Consider the following 27144-nt stretch of genomic DNA (forward strand, 5'->3'; position numbering starts at 1 on the left):
CAAAATAAAATTGAGCAAATTACATTTGACACTCGGTTTTTTATGATTGCACATAATATCACTGTCTTTTTAACGTTTATAGTAACTCTCCTGAGAGTTATACGATATTGTGTTTTTTAGGTAAGAGGGAGTGTCATTGTGTCCGTGTAATGCATTTCAAACATAAGAGGGGTTAATGTAAGGGTTAAAAATACAGTAATACTGTTTACAATCTCAAAAATCACATAGAATCGGTCTAATTTGCTCAATTAAATTTAGTTAGGCCACACTACAAAGGAAAAGAAGGATATTCCACTGGCTTCTGATTCGAGAAATTGCTCTAGAATATTCATACCTTTCAACAAATAGAATCCTTTTATTAAGGTATAATACTAGATATTCCACTGGCTTCTGATTCAAGAAATTGCTCTAGAATATTCATACCTTTCAACAAATAGAATCCTTTTATTAAGGTATAAAACTAGATACATTGAGAAGGCACACTGAATCTGAAATTCTAAGGACTTTAGATTGGTCCAAGAACTAGCACAAACAGACGATGCAAGTGCCTATCACCAGTAGAAAAAATTGAAAGAATGATCACTACCCAAAAAAAGAAAGAAAAAATATCCAGTCCCACAAATTCAATTACGTACAAACTCTATCACAATGGATAGAACACACTAAGTATAAAACATTAACAACTCTATCACTGTAGGTAGAACACAGAAGTTTTAACTGATATTCTTCATCAGCTAGCAGCAGTAAGGGCACACAATCAAGCCATTCTCATTACACTGAAGGCACTGATTGCTCTCTCCATTTTCCTCCACGACCTTGTGGCTTCCATTACACTTGAAGCACAACACAAACCTTATCCCTCCACATGCATCACAAGGACCATTAGAATAATCCATTGGAACCCCTACTAAGATTTTCCTCAGCTTTCCCTGTTCATGCAAACTCAAAACTTCTTCTGCTCCACCAATGTACCTCCCCTTAACAAAAAGCCTTGGAGGCAGTGATTTCCCCTCCAAACTGCTCCACAACTCATCCTTGAATTCCTTGTGCATTGAAATGTCCCTCTCAAAATACAAAACCTTGAAACTCTGCAGGAGGAAGCGAATTTTGTTGCAGTCCTCGAATGTCTTCCGGATTCCCCTAAGCGTCGTGGTGTAGAAAATAACTGTGCCATCGCCCCCGGGTGGACACTTCTCTTCAAAGAACATCAAAGGATCAGGGTCAGGGTCAGGGTCAGGGTCATCATCTTCCACTTTCTGTGAAGACTCTTCTTCGACTCTGGCTCTCCTCTGTTCTTCTGTCATTCTAGCATGTTCCTTCACGGCATGCTCGAACGCCGCCAGTAGATTCGGATCGAATAGGCTGCCGGAGTTCAAGTCCGGCCGCCGGAACGATGGAATATCAGTCTCTAACGAAGGGGTTTTTCTGTTGCTGTTACTTGCAGCTTTTGCAGGTGAAGACCATTTTTCCTCCAAAACCCCTCTCTGTTTTGGCTCTGTTTTTGCTCTGTTCCCATTCTGCAAAACACCCTTGTGGTGTTGTTGGGGTTTCTGAGAACATGGACCTATGTTCTCTTTGTTGTCATTGTAATCATCCAAATCCATTTCATCATCTTCTTCTTCTTCAAGGTCTTTCATCAGCTCTGCCAAGTCGATGACCTCGGGTTCATCCTGCATTTTCTCGCACCTCTGAACAACTTTCTCGGGCTTGTTTTCTCGGGAAACAAACGGGGAATGCAGATTGAAACTCGGAATCTTTGGGAGAAAATCGACGTACCCATCTGAGGCCTTAAGCTGGAGAATTCGCTCTTGCTTCAGGATTGGTTTGATGGATTTGAGCTTCTTCAGGAATTTTCCTTTCACCCCCTTCATTTTTTTTTTGGTGAGATTTTCCAACGGAATTATCTGTTAAACAGAGAAGATTGAAATGGGCTTAGGTGTCCGAATTGGGGTTAAAGAGTAATGAGTGTGAAAACAGAGAGTATCAATGATTTTCTTCGTCTTGGATTCTACGGACAGAGTAAGAGAGAGAGTGTGTGAGCTGTGATGTGACAGAGTTCCAACGGCTAGAAATTTTGCTGAATGCATTTTAAAATCCAAAAATGTTTCGAAAAAAGTCTCGCCCATGAATGCGTGCCACGTGTTCAGCCAGATGGAGATAAGTATTTTTTAAATCAATAATACTAATACTAATAATAAATTGAGAAAGAACATATTATAGTGATTAGTGAGACTGTCAAGTTTGATTTATTTTGTATTTTTGTTGGAAAGAAAAAGTTTATGAACAACGTTCCGGATTTGTGAGGGGCCTACCGTTTCAAGTGCATATGCAATGCATAATTTGCCTTTTCATCTTTTTTAGGTTACTTTTTCCGTTTTGATTTTCTTTAGAACTTTTAAATTTGTCTTTGAGACATTAGCGTTGGAGTTTTAAATTACTGATTGTAAATATTGACAAAATTGATTTTGCTTAGGAAATAATATAGTTTGTTGAGGTGTAATATATAGTAATTAAAAAAGAAATATTAAATAAAAATTTAATTATTAAGAAAGTTAACTAAACAAATTATAGATATGAAAATTCAGTTAAAAATATAATTAAAGAATTACTTCATTTTGTTATTAGGGTTGATCATTTGATATTATTCTTTTTCAACTTCTTATATTATATTTTTCAAACGTTTGATACTAGGACAGTTTCCAATACACGCTATTGTTTATGTTTAGTTTATTATTTTAAAAAAGTTAAAATATATTTCATGCATTTGTAAGTATGACTCCATCTGCTTTTAGTTTTTGTATTATTTTTTTCACTTTTAGATTCTTGACATTTTCTTAATGTTTTTTTAGTAAATTAGCATTTTAGTCATTAAAATTGTGTCACATTATCATAATAGTTATTAAAATTAAAAAATATCAAATAATTTACATTGAAATTTGTTAGCCATGTTAGTTCTCCTTGCTAGTTCCCTTACGTTTTGTTTGGAAGTGAAAATTTAGAGTAGATGAACAAAAATAAAATTGTGATTGGACGTTTAGGGTGGGTTGGGAAAAATATTGAGTTTAATGTAACCTACATTTTTTTCCAATCCAGTAATATAATTACTTCTCCATTTTAAAAAAACTTTTCATTTGTCATTTTATAATATGTAAACTAACGTTTGGAATTACGCAAACAGTGAATCAAATATACACTTAGTTGAGACAATTAAAGGTAAAAATAAGTTGTATATGTGTGGGTCCCACAAAGCAGCATTTTTCTCCCAAGTAAAAGAGTTGGAAATGTGACTACCAATTAATTTCTTTGTTGTTCAAGATTTTTTTTACAGTCTTTAGTTGCAATGACGAAAACACCACTATGACAGTAATTTTCAATGATTGATAATGCTTGCTTGCAAGGGTACAAGAGTACTTTTTTATAGGTTTGTTAAATTCTCTCTTGTTTTATTCAAACCAAACAACTTTATCATTTTTTTACTCTATTTCTCTTTTTTAAAATTATTTCTCTTTTATTTTATTTTATTCTATTTATCTTAATCATCATAACTAAACAGATCATGAAAGACTATAATAATAACTAGATTATGAAGTCTGTACTTTGCATGGTTATTAATAAAAGCAAAAGAGAGAAAGAGTGAAAAGTCAAACAAAATAAAATTTAAAAAATCATGTGCATCTTTTAAAATAATCATAAATGTTTAACATTAAATCTTAATCCTTTATATAATTATAGTCATTCTTATTTCTCTGCTCTCAACAAAGGCTGCTGATATTTAGTGTACATATTTCCTTAAACCATTTTGTCCTCTAATTTATTTTAAAAACCACCTTAGAATCAAACAATTATTAGAAAATAATTCTTTAAATATAGTTATTAGAAAAAAAAATCTCCGAATGTGACAATTATTTACGTTTTTAAAATTATTTTTAATTTTTAATTAAAAATTAAAAAATAAAAGAAATTAGTAGTTGAGACACGTAGTGTCTGTTTCTAAGTTTCCAACTAGTATATATAAAAAGAGTTTAACTTTTATGTTCTAATAATTGTAAAATTTTATATTATCAATTAATAAACAATATTATTGATATAATTTTTTAAATAATTATTATAAAAAATTTAAAAAATTATTTATGATTCTATAATAAGTAAAAACTCTAAATTTTGTTCTCCCATATAATTTTTTTATACTGTATAAATTATTTTATTTTAAAAATATAAGATTAATCTAACATGTTCAAATCTCATGTGATAAAAGAAATTATATAAATTAATTTTTATTTCAAGTATAAAAATATTTTGCGCGCCATCATAAAAATGATATTAAAAATAATTTCTGTTGGACTAATGCTATTTTTTTAACTGATTTTGTTTTTCTCCAATTCTTTAGGTAACAGCAGTGAGTCACACTTGACGGGTAATATACTGATGATGTATGCCAATTAAACTCGAATTGATTCCACTCACTCACTCTATAATGAAATGAGTCATCGCCTCCAACTTCAAGGCATTTTCGTCACCTCCTTTCGCCAACGCCACTTTTCCTTCTTTTCCCCTTACACTTCCACCACCACAAGGTTCATTTTCTTCGTGCCCTATTTTCTTATTAATCATTTTATAATACTTGTATTGCACATCTATATGTTAAAGTTTGTATTTTTATTTTCCTTTTACAAATTTGTTAATTATTCTGACACTTTTTCGTTAAAGGGTATCGTTTTCTAGTTCTAGTTGCGGGAAAAATTTGCAAATGGAAGAAGTGAAGGTTGCTTCAGACTTGTTGGTGGGTGACCCTGCTTCACTGGAGAAGAAAATTGATGCAATTCGTTTGGGTGGTCCCCAGAAGCTTCAGGTTTTTGCATGCATTTGGTTGATAATTAATTTAAGTGTTGCATTGTGTATTCCATAATTATTGTTTTTTGTGTGTGCTTAATGAATTGGCTCAATGTGATGGCTTAAAAAATGGGTTGCCTTCGAAAAATGGTTTTTTTTTTTTGAGATTTTCCACTTTCCAGCACAATATGTTTCCATTTTTATGATTGTATTCACAGATTCCTGCTACCAGGTGATTGCTGATTTTGATGCCACGTTAACAAAGTTTTGGGTTAATGGAACTCGTGGCCAAAGTATGTTGTTCCCTCAACCTTTTATTTCTCCCTTTGAGGTTTTGATGCAAGAAAAACTGTCTAGGAATTGATATGTATCATATCTCATAGATTCATTTGTACTTTTGTAGCCAGTCATGGTCTTTTGCAGCAGGGTAATCCAGAATATGATGCCAAAAGGCAGCAGTTATATGAATATTACCATCCATTAGAGTTTTCGCCGACTATTGGACTTGAAGAGAAAACGAAGCTCATGGAAGAGTGGTGTGTGAATTAATGGTGGATATATAGGCTCTAAGTTGAACAGTGACATTCAGTATTGGCATTAATGCTTTTTGCTGAAACTCTAAATGTGGTGTATCAGGTGGGGAAAAACACACGGTCTTCTTGTTGAGGGAGGACTTACATATGATTCAATAAGACAATCAGTTGCTAATGCCAACATAGCTTTCAGGGAAGGTGTTTCTGAACTTTTTGAGTTTCTGGAGGTATATTTCCCATCCTTCTTTGGCAGATATAAGTTCTTACATGTTGATATGTTCATTGTATATCAGGTGAATATATGAAATGAAATATATATGCATGAAAATTCAAACATTCAATTGCTGACACTGGTTCCTGTATTCTATTTTTAATCTTTAGGAAAGAGATATTCCTGTGTTAATATTCTCAGCCGGGCTTGCTGATATCATTGAAGAGGTCTGAAAAATCAATTTTGTTTTATGATGGCAAAGTTGCTGAACAGTTTCTCTTCACTCTCTTCTCTATTGTTGTTTATGCCTCTCAATTGCAATGTATTATTGCCTTTTCTGATAATAACAGGTCCTAAGGCAGAAACTTCACAGATCCTTCAAGAATGTGAGGATAGTATCCAACAGGATGGTATTTGATGATGATGGCCGCCTTGTATCTTTCAAAGGTGATTCTGTGTTTCCTACATTCATTAGCTACATATTTGTTGGTTTATCATCTAGCTTTTCATATCCAAATACATCTTTTTAAGGCTGAGGCATTAAATAAGTGCCTTTAGGTTTCACTGTCAATAGAGAGAAGCAAATATATTTATTCATTTATTTATTTCTGTTTACTCCTTGGTGAGTGGGTTGGGTAAAATAACATTGCAAGTTCTATTAACAAAAGCTAACAAACTAACAACTAACATTTGCCGATAAAAAAAAACATTGCAAGTTCTACAGTGGCTCTCACCATGACTGCCTAACAAACACGGAGTACAATGGATGATATGTCACATAGTGTTGGGCGGAAAGTGTTTGATACCTGCAACTTTTATTGCATATTTTGATAAATGTTTATTTGCCTGGGAGAACAGATGGCTAATGAATTTTATCTTATCTCAGTAAATGTTGTTGAATGGCGACACCATTGCCGCCATGCGGAATGGCATGGCGGATGTTTTGCCAACCGCCATAGGCAATTTATGAGTGGAGGCCTGCTATGGTGGCACCATAGGTTTCAATGGCATGTTCATATGACAGAATTTTGCCCTTCTGCCATATTCCGCCATTGGTAACACTGCTCAGTACCTTATTATGTGCTCTATTATACAGGGTTTAATATCATGGGCGGGGGGAGAGTAACAAAAAACTTGGGTGAGCTTATGATTGTAATTTGTAGCATGACAGCTTGCTCAACTAATCCAACCACTATTTTGAGTGTGAACTGGATATGAACCCTGCCTAAGGTTTTTAAAACACTCAAACCTAGATGAAATTCCTTGATTTCCAAAATGTAGAAACTTTGGATACGTGTATTACTGTCTCTTGCAGGGTAACAAATAACATTCTAGAATCTCTAACCTTGGATATCTTCATCATAACACCAATGATACCACTTGTTACTAACGGTTCCAAAAATATATGAAAAGTGACTCAAATGTTGGTTGATTTGGCACTTATTATTAGTAAGTTCTATATTCACTTTCTAGAATTGAATAACATATTGCTCATGCAAGTCATGACCAACAGATGAACTTCTTTTTGGTTTTAATGAATCTATCTTATGCAAATCCAAACTTCTCACATAGGTTAACAAGGAATTCAGCAACAGCAAACTAAAAAAAAACTTGCAGAAATATAAATGTTGCCTTTACTCCCAGTCCCGGAGTCTTGTGAAATTCTACTTTTTCCTTAAACTTTTTTCAATGCTTTTTTGTGTGCTGAACATAAAATTTAAAACAAATATTTAACTGTAACTCTGTAAATTGATATTGGCTTTCATGTATAATTGTGTTTTCTTATGTATGAATATTATAAGTTGGAACATTCCAGCTCATGGCTGAGTTCAAATTTTCAAGTGGTCGTTGAATGGTATTAGAGTATATTGGATAAAATACAATTTTGGGGTGCTTTTAAACCAAAAAAGCTAATGTATCCTGAAGCTTGAAGGCTCCTTGTGATGTGAAGGTATGGAAGAGGGTCATTGTATGCAGCAGTCTTACCTTTGTATATGTAAAGAGGTTGTTTTTGGATTCATACCCATGACCAATCGGTCACCAAGGTGCAACTTTACCGCTGCGCCATGACTTGCTTTGGGGGGCTTTTAATCATCTTGATAAAATTAGTTCTTACTTTTTACTTATAAATTTTTATCACAGGAAAATTGATTCATAGCTTAAATAAAAATGAGCATGCTCTTGATATGGCTGCTCCTGTTCATGAGAGATTGGGTGATATGGATGGTCCTACTGACGACAATTCCTCATTGAAGAAGAGAACCAATGTTCTCCTCCTCGGTGATCACACTGGAGACTTGGGAATGTCTGATGGTTTGAATTATGAGACTCGAATATCCATGGGATTCCTGTAAGTTACGAATCTCTTTGCCAAATTTATGTTCTTCTAATTGCTTGGGTAACACGTAATTAATACAGAGGCTCAACTGTATAAAATTATTGTTGCAGGAATCACAACGTTGAGAACTCACTTAGCTGCTATCAAGAAGCTTTTGATGTTGTTTTTGTGGTAAGTGGATTGGATGGATGGTAGAATATGTTTAGATTCTTTGTTCCTTTAGTATGAGAACAGTCCTGTTATTTTTCGCTTCAATAAGTGCCTCTGCAATTGTGAGGAATAACATCATAGTAAACTAAATTAATGTATTGATGCATGTTCATATGTGATTTGACTTTAGGTGACTACTGTTTACTCTTGCGGTGGTATTTGATGTTGTTAACTGATAACATTTAACTGACATTATATTTCTAACGATTTATGTTCAGTTGAAGTGAACATACCTGGAGAAGGAATGACTATGCAGCTAACTGTAACTTGCATTTTATTACCTGCAGAATGATGCACCCATGTGGGGAGTTATCAAACTGGTCTCTCATATGTGTTTAAGTGGGAGGTGATGTTTCCTGCAATGATGTATTCTTAGCAGTCTCATTCTTTTTTGTTATATATCTTAGGATTCCTCGTTATGAAATTTATTTTACCTATAGCTAAGAAAACCGTGCACAAACTCAACCATTAAAATGTTTTGTTTTACCGAACAATATAAATATAAATTATAAAAATTGACAAATGGAAACATTCAGATATGTATCTGCATGAGCTGCGGTTGTTTTTGAACTGCATATGATCCATTTCTTCTCATTATATGTTGTCTATCAGATTGTTCTCTAGCATGGTTTTGCCTGTCAGTTTTCCCTTACTAGACATGGCTGGTGATAAATTATGCTAGCCCATAATTAATTTTCACTTAATATGTTACATTAATGCTGTAATAATTGCAAGGTACTCGGAACTTTATTTTCTGTTGTCAAGGGTCAGTCCGGTCTTTATGTCTTGGCCTTTCTGTGCTTTTGTGTACATAACCGTTCGGCAGGTTTCATAAAAAATTAGCACACCAAAACATTAACTGCGTCAAGTATGAGACCATCTATGAGAATATGAACTCTGATATTGGTGTAAGTGCTTTGTAAATAAGCATAATCAGTAACTCAGTATTTGAAGCTGTAACGTATATTTGAAATAATTAAAGCGTCTACCTAACTAATGTTCTTATGGCATTGGTTAAGGAGATAAAAAGATAAATCTTTTTGTAGAAATTATAGGATAACACAAAAATAACACTATTATGCATTCCAACAAATTTTTTTCTCAAGTGTTGTTGAAAAAGATTTTTGAAATTTAATTCTTAGAATGTAAAATAATAGATTAGTTGTGACATTATCTTCTATCTTATGCCACTGCAAAAAAAAACATGTACACTTACTTAAATTGCTTCAAAGGTGGTTGTAAAGTACAAGACCAAAGTAAAAATGGAAGAAAAAAGACAAGTTGTGCCTATGATATATACCTTTCCACTAGTGTAATCATCAGAAGAGCTCAGCAGCCTACGATCATGATCAATATCATCTCCACCCTCTTCTCCATGTTTTTTCAGAAGTAGCTCCCCTTTCACCTTGGTAAGTTTCAAACCCGAGAAATCAAAAGTAGAAGCGTGCCTAATAAACAAGGATACAAGTGACATGAATCTTATAAATATAGATAAAGATACAGATAAATTGTAGTTTTTATAAATTGTAAGAGATGGCAAGATCATTATACAATATATACAATTACCATAAAAATATGAATCTTTAATTAAAAGAAAAAAATAATATTTTTAAAATTAACATTAATTAGTAAAATACTATCATTTTTAGTTATTGCAATATTTTCATTTGTATTTAATTATTTGTATATTTTTTTATATAAAATATATTGAGAGTTATTTTGAAGTATCGGTAAAATATCTAACATGAATGCTTGTTTCCCAATTTGGTAGGACAAACCCTGTGTTGTGTTAATTTTGGTGTCTTTAAAATTTTTCTTTTCATTTGAATAACCCCTTCTGCAGAAAGGGTGCAAGCAAAAGGAATGTCTAGAGGTGCGTTTCTTGCTTGAAATGCTCCTTTCAATGGGAAAAAGCCTCAAAGCATGTTTGATAAAAGTGCAAGCAAGGAATGTATAAAGGGGAATTTCACCATGGTTCCTTCATGTTCTAATTCTACTAGCTACCAAGCGTATCCGAGTCCCCAACCCAAATAAAGTTCAATTGTACCCAATGACCACCAAAGAACCTTAAGTGCTGAAACACCTCCAGAAATAATAAAGGCACTGTAGTGTTGTTACTGCTTAAAAGACCAATGATGACAGGCCATGATTTAAAAATATATACATATATGATGAAGAAATTCCAATATGCATAATGCATGGCATGTGTAACAACATAAAAAGGAAATGATATTATTATAATTTAAAATTGAAATAAATAGAAGAAAACAAAACAAAGTGGATATTATACATTTAATAAGGAACTTACATTGGAGACTGTGAACATAACTTCCCATGGATAAAACACGTTCTCCTTATACCTAGTAAAGTTGCACGCATTTCTAAATTCCTGATTCCATTCAACTACTCCTGCATCATTAAGACCCTTTTCTCTGGTGAAATTTCTCTTGATGGAGCGCCTCAATGAGCTCAAGGCCACACCTTTCTGACCATGGAGGCCAACTCATCTTTCTCCATACTTGATGACCCCTCAAGCCTGTGCACTATGAAAACTACTTCAAATTTCTTAGATGAGAGAGGTGGCCATGTAGGCCAACTCATCATCTTCACCACCATTATTGGTTCAAAATTGGAAACTTGCAAGTTCAAACCAAGACCAACAGAAGTATAGTACTGTGGAGAGACCAATGGCAAGGAAATTGTTTTGTGGGGTGGAAAAAAGACTGTTTTAAGGGGTCACATGAACCAAAAGTCTGTATCTTTTCCGCAAAGGTGTCAGTGATTGAGTAAAGTTCACACTCACAGGGTTCTCAGACAGGATGAGAGAGAAGGTAACGTAGTTTTGGAAGACAGTTGAAAACTTTGAGGGTGAAAAAATGAAGGTACAAACAATAATGGGTTTTGGAAATTTTAGAATATATATATAAGGTTTTTTGTTTTGTGACACAGTGACAACAAGATTCTGAAAATCCAAGGGTAGACACTAGAGACAGCTTGATCACAACACACAGTTGGAAATTGGAGTGAGTGGGGTGTAAACCTTTTTCCTCAGAATGCCGGCCTGGCTCACAAACTCTTTCCACCTATGTATGCCTTTTCCCAATTTTACAATTCACTCTTGCTGTAAGACCCCAAAAGCAAAATGACACATGTTGCACTAGTGTACTGTTTTTGGCAATATGTATTTCTTTGCTGCAACTCATGTTATTTGTATTCTTTTTAACCTCATTGATTAACATCTTCCAAGTAACTTTTGTGTCCAATTAAGGATAAATGGGTTTGCTCCAATTGATTTACAAGATTACATAAAACCAAGGTTCCAACTCTACCTTGATTGTGGAGTGAAATGACATTAAGAGAAATGCTAGTCACATACTATTTGGTATTCTTTTTTTAATATTTTTAATGAATGATTAAAGTTGATTAAAAATTATTAATTTTGGTAGATCACACTTTTCATTTAATGTCTCTATCTCCTAATTTAGTAGTGAAATTTATTAAAATTGATAATTTTCAATAAATTTCAATTAATCATAAAGAGAATATTTAAAAAAGAATGTCAGAAAAACGTTTTGATAGCTTTGCTCCATCAAATAGGAAATATTTTCAAAAACCCTCTCAATTGTATATTGAACAATTAAGATTTTACTAATACTTGTGTTAAGTTTTTTTTTCCTCTACATTTTTTCAAAAACAAATTTGTTCTAGATATTGTGGGACACCAAAAGTAAATATTTCTCTCAGAACATATCTTAATTCCTCGTGTTATGGAAAATTGATTTCTTTATCCTAGACTCAATTCCTTTGGTAAGTGTAGTTAAGTATAATCTTATTTGTTATTAAAACTCATTATTTTCCCGAGATTTCATGATAACTCCTACAAATGATGTTAGTAATGGAGGTAATTATTTTTTTATTCATAAATAAAAAAAATTTGCTTTACTTTGTGACAATTATTTAATCAATTCATTTGTTGATAATGCAACTACAAGGCCATGTGGGCAGGGACTGGTAAAATTGATCATTCCTTCATATTATTTTTTTTTCATCTAAAATTCTCATTTTCTATCTAAATAATTTGGAATTAGTGAATTTAAAATATAAAATTATTTTAAAAGTTTAGAAGTGAGAAATTTAATAAAATTTGAAGAATCTTTGTAGGATGTAGTATTAATATTTGAAAAGGGGGAATTTTGATATTTTTTAGGTGAAATTTGATTTTTGATCGGTAAGTATTGAGTAAAATAAGTTCTAAAACAATTTAATCAATTCATTTTCCGAATATTTTGGGTAAAATGAGAATCTGGAAGTTTTAGCTGAGTCGGAAAAAATTCCTTGTGCATGAAGATCAAAGGACATGAACACAAACAAAATACATCACAAAAAGAAATGATGAAATATATGAATTTAACGCAAACACCTTTTACCTACATCCATCCGAACATCTAAACAATGTTGAATATCTCAAATTTTAATTTCAAATATATAATAAATCACATTTATACTCTATTTAATAATGTCAAAATAACAATACACCGCTATCTTGGCAAAACTACATACAATTATAGTAACCTAAGCAAAGGATACATGCACATTGATCCGATGCAAAGTTTATTTGTATTATAATATAGTATGGTCTCATTGTGATGAACGGAAGCATGATGGATGATGCTCAAAGTGAGCTCCAAGGCTGGGAGTTATAGAGGCATTCTCCGAAGGCAAGTAAGAATTCAGCATACTGACAAATTGTAAGGAGACGAGATAATTGATACAAGAATTGCTGGCGAACATGATTGGCCTATTGTAACAAGAAACCGTGTCAGAAACAGTGTTAATAGCAAAATAGAGAACTTATACCAAAAAAACATATTAACATATATAATAGATCGAGAAATTGGATTCTCATGATCATGCATGTGTGTGCATGCATATTACCTGCTTTAAAAATGACATTTGTTGTGAGACACACGTCAGTTTTAATGCTTTGTCACCAGCTGCTGTTGCTTTGTCAAGGTTTTGCTGGAGTTTTTCCATGCCTTGTGCAAGAGCATCTTCTGCTTGTTGACAGGATTGTACAAAACTAAAAATATCAGAAAGTTGTTGCTGGGAGCATGAATGCTGAACTTGAGGCAGAATAACCTGGACCCAAAGCACACACTTAGGGAACATAATTGTGACAATAATGTTTGTATCCTAAAAAGTAAAGTTAATTAAGGAGTTTAACTAGGAAAAAATTGATGAACGAGTGACAATATAACAGTTAAGAAATAGAGAAAATACTCTATGCATAAATGATGTAAAGAGTTTTTACATTAGCAATGCCCATGACCATAACCATTTTTTATTACAACCTTTATAATAATCATTTTAAAAATTATATCCATCATAATTTTTAATTGATTATTTTTTATTCTAACAATGCATAGAAATTGTTGTATGTATAATACGACCAAAAAATATTGAAAGTAAACAAAAACCATGCACATGTGAAGGTCCAAAATGGAAAAGTGAAAATTAACAAGATGCAAATATGATTAAATTTATATTAACTTCTAAGCTTCAAGCTTATGGGTTAATTTGCTTAATTTTTTTAAAAAATTTTGTTTATATAATTTTTTTAAAAAATTATTGTTTATATAACATTTAAAAAAACAGATAAAAGTTACTTATTAAGAAAAATAAAAAAAATATTTATTTTAAATAAAAACAGTTTAGATATATACATCACGAAATCATAAAACGTTATTATATTTAAAAAAATACTTATTTAAAAAAAACAAGCTTAAACAAACTATGTATTTAATTCATAACTTACATAAAGCTTTTTATAATTATTTTATATAAAAAGTTTAATTTATTTTACATCATTAATTTTCTTTATTTTTCCTTCTACAAATATTTGTTAAGAAGTTTATCTAAACTAATTAACTAGGTCAATATCTTTTTTTCTTTTTATTTCCCCCACCAACCAATTACATTTTATTTTTAAGTATAACAAGCATCACCTGAAGCAATTGAGAAGGGCGAAAGCCTCCAATCCACAACAAATTGCGTTCAGCTGTTGTGCACCAAATAGCAGAAACAACACTGAAGACATCTAAATTTGCAGCACTTGTTTTCATCTCGAAGAGTTCAAAATAGTGCTTCATGACTGTGTCTATGAGAAACAGTAGTTTGTCATCAAGAACTTGATCATTATGAACATTTAAAGCACTCCGTATCTCAGAAATAAGTCTCTTACGCTTTTCTGACCAACGTCCATAGTTCATCACAAATGTTGTGTTTCCTGCGGAATTCTTAACTTCAGTTGGTTTTATATGTTACACAAGAAATAAAGGAAGTAAATAATTGGGAGAAAAATTAATATAAAATTGTCCTTATTTTGAAAAGAAAAAATATCTTGATATATTTGATATAAACATGTCACTTCCCAAGCCATGCCATATTCAACTTTTTTTATTGATAAATATTAATTTATTAATTTTATTAGAAAATGTCAATTAAGGAGATTTGAATCCACCATATCTTTCTCCTTCCTTCTCCCTTCACCTTTTATTAATCATTGGACCAATCTTATATTTCTTATGCCATATTCAGGTTACATAACCTTTTTTTAAATAATAATAATAATAATAATAATAATAATAATTATCATTATTATAATAAACATCCAAATAATAATTTAACACCATCAATGAGTCATGAACACTTAATATCACATCCAACCTAACGTCTTGGCACATTAAATCTGCATCCATGATATGAAACTATAAGTGAACTATATAAACTATAAGTGAGATTAGTTTTCAATCATTTTCAAGAATATATTTTATAAAAATCGAATTTAAGTTCTCTCCTACAAATTTAATGTGGGTTATCAACTCATTTTCACAACTCATTTTCACTCACTGGATTAAATTGCACAGGATTGTTCTAGTTTAATTATAAAATAGAATCCTTCATATTTTTCTTTTCTTTTCTCTTCTAAATATTTTGATCAAAGAATAGAGTATTCAAGACCCCACAATAAGAATATCAATTCTGAAGATGAATTTTAAATATCTGGCAACAAAAGATATCAATTTATTTTAGGTAATAATTAAGGATACCAATTTAAAAATTGAGTTGGCATGTCTAGTGGAAAAGTCCGACTAAAGTATATGTGGAGTAGCAAATAGAATTGAGGAGTGACAAAAATATCTATTTTGCAATTTCTTCCTAATATTCCTTTTTTTTTACCTCAGAACCAAACATACCTTGATTTTTTTTTTTATGTCAAGGACAAGATTAACTTTATATTTGTTCTTACCATCAATTCTGAAGGTGTATCCCTGCACATTAACCTCATTCCTTGGTTTATTTGCTAGGAACCTGCTGCTCTGGTTTAACTGGTTAGATGAACTCATGTTTTTCTTTGAACTGATAACACTAACAGAATGGCAACTAGTTAGCACTCAATTTCATAATGAGTTAATGAAAATGGTATGAAGAATGAAAGGTGTATATATATATCACCTAAAGGAAAAAAGAGACCACTATTCACCAAGAATGACACCTATGACAGTGCAAGGTTTTTGTCCTTATTTCTACCTAACTCAAATAAAACACCCCATCACCCACTTGTCTATAAAAGGGATACACGACATGTATTATTAACCATTTCATGTCATCATACATTTCTTAGATTTATTGAATATTTAGGAATTTCCAACCTTTAACTACTCATCTTGGTGTACTTTTGGCCTTTCAAAACATCATGGGACAAAAGTACTGATGTGGAAACTATATAGTATGTATCATGATTTTTTATACCAATTCCATTTCAAGGAGGTAGATTCCCATTGAAACTGATGTGGCTCTATGATTCTGTCTCTTTCTCTCCCTTTAATTTTTATATTATGTAGGTATCATCCAACATTGTCTTGATTCTTGAACCATCACTGAATCTCCTTTTTGCCATTAAATAAAACGTCTTTCATCTTATCACACGTGAGAAAACATTGCTTTTCATAGTGCGGCATCCTTCTGGAGTGACCAGAAGAATTTAAATTTTCAATAATATAAAATTAGTGCTTACATGCATGTGAAGCCCCTTCTCCATGACAATTCACAAGCAATGAAGCATAATAAATTTCACAGAAAATTAAAAGTTGATTATTGCGGAGGTGAGTGACGGAAAAAATCTTGTAGCCACGCGATATCTTCTACTATAAAAGGTCAAGGAAACTTGATACAGACATTCACCTAAATGGACAAGCCATAACGTTGATGAATAAGGTCATCCCATTTCAGTAACACACTTTTTCACTTTTTTAAATTCTTGTTGAAGATCATTAATCGCCTAGTGATGGTATATATCAGAACTTATTTTAGTTATATTGTACGTCATTAGACATATGTATTATGTGTTATTGGGCCTATCAGGCCACCTGTTAATGTTGAATTATCCTGCAAATCAATTTCATAATATTGAATTATGCACATATACCACATTCTAAAAATTCTTTAATGGATTATATTATTAAGCATCACGCATATCTACTTTTTATAATATAAGCATTTTACCTCTCTAATCCAACAATTCTAAAAATTTAACTAAATAAGTCTCATAAATTACTACACATTCTTATGTTTTATGAACATTAACTACTATACAAAACTTTATATTAAAAATTTTAACATCGGTGCTTATAACTTATAAGCACCTGGTGCATACAGGTCCTAAACAAAGAAACAACTCAATAGAAAAATCTTCATAGACACAGTTCTTAATAAGAAAAATAATATAAGCACCTCGGAATGAGGATGGCTTAACTCTTAAGTATTAAGTAGTGAGACTGGAAAAAAAGTTTTCAAGTTGTTGGGAACATAAGAAAAATATTATCTAAAAAAGTTTTATTTTACAAAAATAAATAAAACCAGGTTCTAGATCATTCATAAAGAATGCTCAGTAATAACTCTTAAGTATTAAGTAGTGAGACTGGAAAAAGAGTTTTCAAGTTGTTGGGAACATAAGAAAAATATTATCTAAAAAAAATTTATTTGACAAAAGTAAATAAAATCAGGTTCTAGATCATTCATAAAGAATACTCTAATAAGTAATAACACGTGTTAATTATTTTATAATTAATATACCAAATAAGGAACATTTTTATTGCCGATCGTGCATATCAGCATATCTCTCAAAGCCTATATAACCTAGTGTGTTGAAAATGCTATTCAGAAAATTGCATGTGACATGAATTATTCAAGTCTTTTTCTACCAAACGTATCCATATATCAATGTAACTACTGGTGGAACACGACTGAAGATTTTCTACCGAAAAGTGGGTGGAATAACTTTTTCAAACCTTTTTTTCATGGTTCCTGACTACTTACATAGTGTTGAAGAGGTAGTGCTATATACTGTGTATTAGTATTTCTAAAAACCAAATCAGTTCAATAATTTAATTATCATTGAATAATAATAATAATAATAATAATAATAATAATAATAATAATAATAATAACTTTTTAAGCATAAAATAAAATTCTTAATATTTTATAACATATATATTATTAGCGTTCAAAGTACACAAATGTTCAAATTAATTATATTGTAATACTTAGATCTTAGTTTCAATAATATAGAATAATATTTATTAATAATAACAAAATTATCTAATAATAAAAAATAAAATAACAAATATTTTAGGTTTATTTTTATTTTTAAAGAAAAAAAATGACAATAACATCGTATCAAACATTTTTTGTTGACTTTCTATAATTTTTTTTTTTGGTTGATTTTGACAACTTTTTATTCCTTGACCATTTTTTCAAGGTGTTTTAGTGGTGGTTTATTTGAACCAGACACTCGATTGTTTTACTAATTTTATGGTTAGAATAGTAAATTTGATCCAATTTTTAGAACACAATTGTGTACATGAGATCAGTCTTTAGTATGTAACAATAAGAGGAATAAATGCTTACTATTAAATTCTATCACGAATGTTCAAAATTAAAATGCATAGGTCATATGAGCTTTTAGTAAAGTCACATTTTAAAATATAGTGAGAGACTTTTTATGTAATATTAAAATGAATAAATAATGATTATTAAATTTTATCATGAATGATTAAAATTAAAATAAATAAGCCACATGAATTGTTTTGAAAAGTCGCAAGACTTTTTAACTGATTACTTAATATTAAATCTAAACCATTTATATATAGTTGCACGACTCTGATTACCTTTGCCTCTTGTATAAAAATGGTTTTTCACTTATCACACACATATTTATAAAAGAAAAAGTACCAATGAGAAAAGTATCTATTTAAAAGACCCAGACGAATTTTCCCCTCTAGTTCATAGAAATGGAAGGGAAGAAATTGCTTTTTTCTAGTTTGTATGAATCTTAAATAACTTTTTATAATATATAAATTTAAAATAAATAATTTCATATTAAGAAAATAATAAAATTATTTTTATTATTACCCTTTTTATATAATTTATTTAATTTCACATTCTCTTTTATTTATTTGAATGAAAAAAATTCTTACGTTTTATTTTTATTCATTCACTCAATATATATTTTTATTTCTGTTTTATCGATTTTTTTTCTGATTTCTTTCCTTTCCATTTTTCAGTTATCATGGTGTATAGGGACTAAGTTGAAAAGGAACTGTTATGTATAGGGACCAAATAACAGATAATGAGGACTGAACTGAAAGCAATTATTAGACTAAATTGAAAACTCTTATTTAGGGATTAAATTGAAAAATAAATAGAGATTAAACATGTATATAAAACATATTTTTGTATAGGTAAACGTCCGCATCACTTCATGATTTAAATATATTCAGAAAAAAAAAGTGTTCCGTCTTTGGCTAAAAATATTACACTCACTGTTTTCTAATTTTATCGACTTCTAAACAAAAATCATTTTAAAGTATAAGGCAAACAAGAAACAGAATGCCTATCCGTAATAATCATTTCACAGAACGCTCACTGGAACTGTATAGTTACAACCATCTAAGCTATAAATTGATTCTAATTCCGGTTATATTACAAGTAACAAGGATACAGCGATCTTTGTGAAATATCATATCATCACAACTGGCCAAATCATGGACTGTGACCTAAAACCATTACTGGTAGTACAGGACGTCATGTTTCATCATATCATACTAATACAAAATTGGTAAAACTTCAGCCTTGTATTCTATTGAATATGGAAGGGAAAAGAAGACTGACAAGTTTGCATATGCTGATTAGCAATAGCACCCCACTTGTCCAGACTGCCATGTGAGCAGTAATATCCTGCAATCACTCTTCAGAGCTTATTTATTTGTTGCACTATAAGATTAGCCTGCAGCATGATACAAGGTAACCATTTTCATAACTTTAGGTCCTACTTCTTGCGTGGTTTATGTTTAACTTTCACAATTCTTCTAGCAGATTTGTCACCTCCACCTGTGCCCAATGAGAAACTCCCTCCTAGACTGCCAGAAGCCTGAAAAGGAGAAGGGTTCTGTGGAGCAATATTCTGTTGACTACCAAACTGGAAAGGACTGCCTCCTGATGGAGTTGATGCTCCAAATACAAAATTTGATTGAACTGGGGCAGGTTGCTGACTATATACAGAAGTCGCAGGTGGAGTTGCTTGACCTGTATCCTCAGCCATACTGTCCTCCATACTCATCTGACCATTATTAACAGTAGCTGAACCGAATGTGAAGGCAGGATTAGGACTTACAAAAGCAGGTTGTGTGGAGGTAGAGGCTGCTGCTGCCGGAGTGAATGAGAATTGAGGAATTGATGCACTGGAGGTTGATAAAAACATTGAGGGTGAACTGGCAGAAGTAACAGAAGCAGTGGATGTTCCGAACAAAAACCCAGATGACAATGATGTACTAAATGTGGAACCAAATGGAGACTTGCTGGGCTGCCAACTAGATCCAAATAAAGTAGAACTTGGACCACTATTGGAGCTAACAGAGTTGACAGCCAAAGAGGAAGCAGAGGTGCCAAGTCCAAAAGATGTGGCAGGACTTGAAGAAGGAAACAACGAATTCCCAGAAAGAAAAGCTGCACTTGCTGCAGGGCTGGACGAAGGAAATGAAGAACTGCTTGAAAAAGGTGTGTTCCCGGTCAATCCAAATGATGAGGAAGATGCAGATGAACCAAATGAAACAGACTGGGTCTGAGTAGAAGTTGCAAACCCACTGGTAAATGAAGCCTGGGCACCAAGCACAGAACCACTGCTAGCACCAACGGCAGAACTCTGAGACTGGCTGCTATTTACAGTTGTCATTGCTGAAGAGCTGAAGCCAAAAATACCACTCCCTGCAGATGAGCTACCAAAGGCAGTGCTGCTAAGACCACCGGTTCCTGCATCCTGCCTGCTTTTAATTTCTGGTGGTTCTGAACCACCAGAAGATGACACAGGTAAACCTACTGATCGGACAGGAGAGGATCCAAATTTGAAAAAGGAAGTTGCTGAAGATGAGGATGCCACCACTGTGGAGGAACTGCTATTACTTGATGCAATTGTGGCAGGTGTGATAGCTCCCATGCTAGTAGAATTTCCAGCGGCACTAACGCCACTGCTTGGGGCAGCAGATGATGAACTACTGAGTATATTTGATACAGGAGGTGGAAAAGAAGAAAATGAAGGGCTTGAAAAAAGAGACCCGTTATTTTGATTTGAATTGTGGCCAAAATTGGATAAACTCTTGGATGATGCCAACAATGTTGATGGAGCAGATGAAATAGCTAGTTCTGATGCCCTAACAGAAGATCCAGTATCTTTATTAGTCTCAGTATTGCCATTATCAGATTCACGAACTTTTGGCATAGAATCAGTCACACCAGTAACAATAGTAGAGCTGCATGTGAAGGGAACACATTTAGCACATGAATCAATGTAACACTTTACTGAACATAAAATATATGATGCTAAATATTTCTATTCAATTTCGATTGTACAATGCACAAAAAGAGAGGAAAAAAAGTAATTATGATACATCACAGAAATCAAACAAGAATATTCTCATTGGTTTAAGGCTGGAAAGGGGAATGAATTGTGTGAGGTGATGCAAGCAAATTAAGGAGAGAATAAGGATCTAATGTAAAGGGCTGTGGTTTACATAAGGGGAACATGGAGGAGTTTTCTATCTTCTAGGTCAGCCTTGGGCCTTGGGAGTTTCCTCCAAGGCTGGGAGCAATAGCTCTTCCTGTATTTCTGTCCCAGTTTTCATCATAATGTCTTGAAAATTGTTATCATATTATCATTCACAGTATATTGGCTAGAATATTATTTCAAGGAAAACCAAAGAAACTCAGTATATTGGCTAGAATATTTACTCATCAAATAGAAAGTCATCCCCACAGTCAAAACAAAAGGTGTTATCATTGATGTGTAAAGAATTGTGTTGAGGTTTATCAAAACTGTGGGGATAACTTTCTAGGGATTGTGTAAAGAAACAAGAATATTTGCTCATCATGTTGGTGAAAAAAAAAGGAATAAAAGTAAAATGCAGAATGGACAAAGACAACCTAGATGTGTAAAGAAATGTGTTGAGATTTTTCAAAACCACAATAAATTATATAGACTAACCCAATTGAACTTCCCAGATTTGAGTCAGAAGAAACACCAAATTTTAGAAAAGGGGATTCACCACCAACTGATGATGCAGCAGTAAATGGCATTGATGGAACCTTGTTAACATTTTTATTGGAGCCAAAGTCAACCAATGGACCATCAGCAACAGGCTCCCTTAATGAAACAACTTTTTCCAATCCAAATATTGGACCAGATTTGGTTATCTCCATTGATGGAGCACCAGGAGCCATAAACTCCGTCGACGAAACCACTTTATTCCCAAAAGTAAAGGAAGGTTTAACAATTGATCCATTTGGTGAAGCAGGCTTGATAAAACCAAAACTTGTTTGTGTAGCTGATGTAAATGGCTTGAAGATTGGATCAAGGATAGATGATGTCGTAGAGATATATGCATCAACTTTCTCACCAACCCTAGACTCATCGGCAGTCCCAACATGAGCCTCACCATCTATTGTAGAACTTTTAGGTGGCATTGTTACAGATAATGCTGATGGATTCTCCTCTGCAATTGCTTCAGTACCAGAAGTAGTTTTCTCCATCACAGCAGTGGAGTTTGTCATTTCTTTCTGAACAGGAGAAAAAGAAGCGACAGCTCCATTTGGATAAGCATCATCATCCAGATCCAGACAATCCTTTTATAAGAGAAGGGGACAAGAAACAAACTAAATACAACTATTTCAATAAGATCTAAGAAACAAAATAGCTGTAAATGGAAGCAACAGATTGATGTAAGCAAGAAGCCTACATGGATAGTAACGTGGTTATTCTTAATTCACTTAGTTCGCTAATGTAAAACATTCTACATACCCAAATATTAAAAATAACATTTTAAATTATGGCAACTACAGAAACCAGTTAAACGGATAACTATAAAAAATCCCATACCTCGTGTGCACTCATATGGAATGCCCTCTTCTTTTGTGGAGGGCCAGAAACAGATTTTATCATAAAAGAATCCCCAGATTTTGCACTAGATAAGACTTGATTCCTTGGCTTTGTAGCATCTGCAGCTGTCACAAGTGGAAGCAATCCAGCAGAAGGAGCAACAAGCTTCAATGGACCATTTTCAATCTTATCTCTCTGAGAATTTGACTTCTGATTCTGAGCACTAGTTGACAAATTTCCAAATGGGCCATCTATTTTATTACCATGTACACTGTCCAGCAATTTTGATGAATCCACCATTTCCATGCTTCTAAGAGCCTGTCCACGTAACATGGAAGGCGACAACTTTGTTGGTGAATTATCATTCACAATTGGTAGCCTTAATTCAGATGATTTTTCTTTTGGAGAAACCAACTTATCAAGTTGATGCAGTATTTTTGAAGCCACTTCACTGGATTTTGAGGGTAAAGAGGGGAAGCTCGAACTAGGTATAATGTCATCCACATTTTCTTTTGCAGGCTTCTGCATGGAAGACAAGGGTTGCTGAGCAGCATCCTTAACCATTCCGCCCCTAGCAACAGATGAAGAGCTACCAGAAATAGGTGAGCATGAGCCTATAGAATATAGAAGATTAGACTTCTGACGAATTCGCCGTACAGGACCAACAGATCCTATATCATTATCCAATACTGAACTTCTATGTTTTACAGACTGCAAAAATAAGAAAAGCACAACACAATTCTAGTAACATATCTAAAATAAACACTGAAAGACAGGACATATAGCTCACAAGTGCTTATACCCCTAGTTTAGATCCAGAATGCACATCATGATCCAATGCAAACTGACTTGAAGACGATGGCTCACCTTCAACAGCACGCCCCCCACCCTGTAAAACACAAATCAGATTAGAAACTTGATCCTAGAAACACTATGATCCAAAATGTCATTCAGGAAAAAGCAACCTTGAGAGTGGATGTTGGATAAATTCTGGCATACGGTGTTCGAGCCATATTATATATCACAGATCTGCCACGAGATCTTGCGGTCACAAAACCATTTTCATGAACTGCAGCATGTCTAGTAGCCCTTGGCACAATGGACATAATAGGGGATTTCAGAGCAACGTTTTCACTGTTTACAAGAGTTGGATCCTCCCTGAGTGCAAGAGTTTGCATGCCTAAAATTGAAGAGGATACCTTGGTAGGCCTGCTCCCCATGTAAGACTTTGCAAGCTCTGCAGGTGAAGCAACATCCTCAACAGGAAACTAGGGACATTACAAAGCAATACATGTGAGATAGAGCACAAAGAGAACAGTAACTCAAACAATATGCAAAGGATGACTATGAAGGCTAGTTCTCATACACTTGAAGCAACATGTGGGGTTACAACAAGACCATTTTTAGTCCCATTTTCTAGTGCAGGTGTTTTGGGATATTCCTTTTGTCCACTCAGCAACATTGGTTCTGAGGGGACCATTTCTGTCCCCTTCTCCTCTTCCCTGACAGGTGCATTGACAGTTCTTGAACGCATAAGTGCTGTCAAATGATCAATCTCAGATCTGTGGAATAACATACAATTATCAGAATATCAAGTCAACAAAAAAAAAAAAACTATCACAAGAGGTATACTATTATTGAAGTAACTCAGAATGGCATGAACTGGTTATGGACAATATGAATAAGTAAAATCAAATCGATCACAACATTAACTTCATAAAACTTAAAAATTTATGTAAGCATAAATTTCAAAAAGCAACTATAAATATACGAAAAAATGTATTAGAGGCGATGTGAAGAGCAGCTTGGTTGTCACATTAATATTATTTCCCCTAGCATATCCTAGTTTTAGATATTTGAAGTAATTGGCTAATTGCTTAAGCCATTTGATTTCACATATTGCTGCTGCCATGGCCCAGCCTTCAACTTCTCCACCAGATCAAGCAAATATATTCTGCTTCTTACTTCTCCATAAAATCAAGTTACCTCCAAGAACACCACAATACCTTAAAGTGGGTTGTCTATCAGACAGTGATTCTCCTGCCTAGTCATCAAAATAGCAAATAATTTTAACATTGCCTTGGTCTGCGTAAAGAACTTGCCGCATTGTTCAGCACACTTATCCATTAGGTATTCTCCTTGGCATCTGGTTTTCGGGTTGTTTAGCATGCATTTTGTGTAATTTTTAGCTTCATTCCATCATTATTTTCTAAACTTATCTTGTTTAAGACTTTTTTACTGCATTAGGTTGTGCTTTTGTGAGTTTAGGAAAGATTGCTTGTGGAATAAACTAGAGCACGAGGAAACAAAACAGTCATAAATTGGGCTACAACAATGTGATTGAGGTGATCTTGGCGTCTATGGAAAGCTTGAGCAAAAAGTTGCACTTTTCATCAAGAGACTAAGACCTAATTCAACATAGATCATAAAGGAAATTATGCTTGAAGTCAAAAGTAATGTTCTGTCCAGACAATCTGACACTTGTGAAGTATTTTGAGCATATCTCAAATTGTAGGAATTAAAACAATGTGAGACCAGTGCCAAAATTTCAAGGACATAACTTATCTACAACTTTTGTGAAGTCACCAAACAGAGAATCCTGTGGACTGGTCGTGATTTTGGCCATGTGCATGACATGCATTGTAGTGCCCTATTTCTGTTATCTTTTATTTTTTTGGGGCTTGAACCCTTATGAAACCTTAGGTATAAATAATCCTTTGGGGATAGTTTGGGAATGAAACCCTAAAGGGATGGAAACCTCATAGGTGCAACAACAGTAGGCTTGGGTTTAAAGGGGGATTCTTCTCTTCTTCCTCCTTCCTTTGGGGATTTTGGGTTTGATGTTCTTGTTTTCTCTTGGGTTTTCTCCATGACCATGTTTGAGTAGACCTCTTTGTTTCTAAGATTAGGCATAAACCCTTGATGGTTTAATGGACTTCTGATTTTTTATTTTCTTTATGTGAATATTGATTCTCGTATTTGATTCTTTTCTTATCATGCTTCTTTTGCAAGTGATTGACCATCTATTTACATAACCTTAGGTGTTTAGGGAAGAACTAAAAGGTGAACCTTAACAATGGAATGCCATTGGGAGGTGCAATAGGAGGAACACTGGAGAAAGGGTTAAAGCCTAGACTACCAATACCATGTTATTTTTGCTTCGGTTTTTTATTTTTTTTGCTTTGGATACCATGTTATGATTTGGGAAATTGTGTGTCTTGAAACAATACAAACATCTTGAAACAATACAAACATACATGTATTTATAACTACATAATAATGAATAGGAATAAAAGAGAATTACAATCATTTTCCTAATCATATCCTACAGATAATAACATGTGCAAATCCAATATAAACATGAGCTACATATGCTATTTCTAACACAAACAAAACATGCCTGGTGAAAGTCTTCTGCTTTAATAGTTTCTCAAGTTCAGTTAATCCACCCCCGTCAGAACAATTAATTTGAGCATCACTTCCTCCAACAGGTCCTTGCTGCGTGCCAGAGGAATTGTTTGTAACCTGTTTCTCGAGTAAGAAAACGACAAAGCAAAATGATGATGACAGTAACAGAACTATTTCACAAACCAAAACAGAACATTGAAGCTCCAATGTAATGCTCCATAACTTGCAGGGAATATGCATACTTACAAAGGTGGCATCTTCCTGAGGATGATTGTTCCTCGCTTCCCGTTCCGTTTCTGTTCATAAAGAGCAAAATTGATAAGTAATAATAATAATAATAATAATAATAATAATAATAATAATAATAATAACCATCTAACTACCGCCGTGTGCTTTACAAAAATGAAAACACTCACAAAAGTGACATTAATTCAAGTGAAGCTTGCACTGAACAATGCCAATAATAATAATTAAAGCGAAGAAAAAGAAGAAGTAGGAACCTGAAGAAGGTGGTGGAAGGCGCTTGCGGAAGAGCGAGGAGAAGAGAGAGTGAGCGCTGTAAGTGATGAGCCTCTGAGCGGGATCCACCAGCTTCGACAACCAACCGTTGTTCTTCCAGTTAGGGTTTCTCAGTGACGTTGGGGGGCGGTCGTACGGCGTCGTTTGGGACCTGCTGCGGAAGGGGCGTTTCCGAAACTTCCCTCCTGCTCCCCCTTCGTATCCCTTCTCTTTCTCTTCCGTCGCCATCACACTGACACCGAGAGAGAGAGAGAGAGAGAGAGAGTGAGTGTGTTCGTTCGGTGGTTCGAAGAGGGAAAGAGAAAATCGAAGGCTCTGCGAGTTAGGGTTTTAAGCGTAGAGAGAGAAAAAAGAAAGAAGGGTATACAGTACACACTATACAGCAAAATACTACTATACTTGGTAGGAAAAATCAAAAAAGAAAACAAAATAAACAGGATTCTTTTTTTTTTTTAACACACAAAAAAATAATCAATATATCAATGTTTAAATAGATAATTTAGGCACATGTGATATAGGATTAATTAATATTGTGTATGAAATTTTTGTGTTGGTATTACTTAATAGTAGTTTTTTTATAAAATGTTAACAATATTATTTGATGATT

The 27144-nt window shown here is 33.3% G+C and overlaps 4 protein-coding genes across 10 annotated transcripts; 1 reads left to right on the plus strand and 3 right to left on the minus strand.

Annotated features, from left to right (window-relative positions):
• Positions 1-420: 420 nt before the first annotated feature.
• Positions 421-2057, minus strand: LOC114402641 (uncharacterized protein At5g39865-like). The gene has a single exon (XM_028365290.1). It carries the CDS (start codon positions 1869-1871, stop codon positions 735-737), a length of 1137 nt encoding a protein of 378 aa, XP_028221091.1. The 5' UTR covers positions 1872-2057; the 3' UTR covers positions 421-734.
• Positions 2058-4425: 2368 nt separating this feature from the next.
• On the plus strand, positions 4426-8692 carry LOC114401624 (7-methylguanosine phosphate-specific 5'-nucleotidase A-like). The gene is made up of 10 exons (XM_028364180.1): positions 4426-4574; positions 4708-4849; positions 5063-5123; positions 5234-5366; positions 5467-5590; positions 5745-5801; positions 5925-6021; positions 7717-7924; positions 8023-8083; positions 8410-8692. Exons 1-10 carry the CDS (start codon positions 4480-4482, stop codon positions 8470-8472), a joined length of 1041 nt encoding a protein of 346 aa, XP_028219981.1. The 5' UTR covers positions 4426-4479; the 3' UTR covers positions 8473-8692.
• Positions 8693-12575: 3883 nt separating this feature from the next.
• On the minus strand, positions 12576-15605 carry LOC114402920 (transcription factor TGA4-like). Of its 6 annotated transcripts, none has more exons than XM_028365614.1 (5): positions 15432-15605; positions 14364-14408; positions 14128-14273; positions 13058-13261; positions 12576-12920 (listed from the first exon to the last, which is right to left on the minus strand). In XM_028365614.1, exons 1-5 carry the CDS (start codon positions 15526-15528, stop codon positions 12795-12797), a joined length of 618 nt encoding a protein of 205 aa, XP_028221415.1. In that variant the 5' UTR covers positions 15529-15605; the 3' UTR covers positions 12576-12794. The 6 variants fall into 6 exon arrangements, with proteins under 6 accessions (XP_028221415.1, XP_028221414.1, XP_028221413.1 ...); XM_028365613.1 differs by having other exon boundaries at positions 14128-14279; XM_028365612.1 differs by having other exon boundaries at positions 14364-14423.
• A 3403-nt stretch (positions 15606-19008) lies between these two features.
• On the minus strand, positions 19009-26904 carry LOC114401345 (nuclear pore complex protein NUP1-like). 2 transcript variants are annotated; one of them, XM_028363851.1, is made up of 9 exons: positions 26519-26904; positions 26265-26314; positions 26011-26135; positions 23977-24172; positions 23576-23878; positions 23413-23499; positions 22611-23321; positions 21720-22357; positions 19009-20988 (listed from the first exon to the last, which is right to left on the minus strand). In XM_028363851.1, exons 1-9 carry the CDS (start codon positions 26763-26765, stop codon positions 19512-19514), a joined length of 3834 nt encoding a protein of 1277 aa, XP_028219652.1. In that variant the 5' UTR covers positions 26766-26904; the 3' UTR covers positions 19009-19511. The 2 variants fall into 2 exon arrangements, with proteins under 2 accessions (XP_028219652.1, XP_028219651.1); XM_028363850.1 differs by having other exon boundaries at positions 26011-26141.
• Between the last annotated feature and the right edge of the window lie 240 nt (positions 26905-27144).

Source organism: Glycine soja, chromosome 20 (assembly GCF_004193775.1).
Source record: "Glycine soja cultivar W05 chromosome 20, ASM419377v2, whole genome shotgun sequence".
NCBI classification, from domain to species: domain Eukaryota; kingdom Viridiplantae; phylum Streptophyta; class Magnoliopsida; order Fabales; family Fabaceae; genus Glycine; species Glycine soja.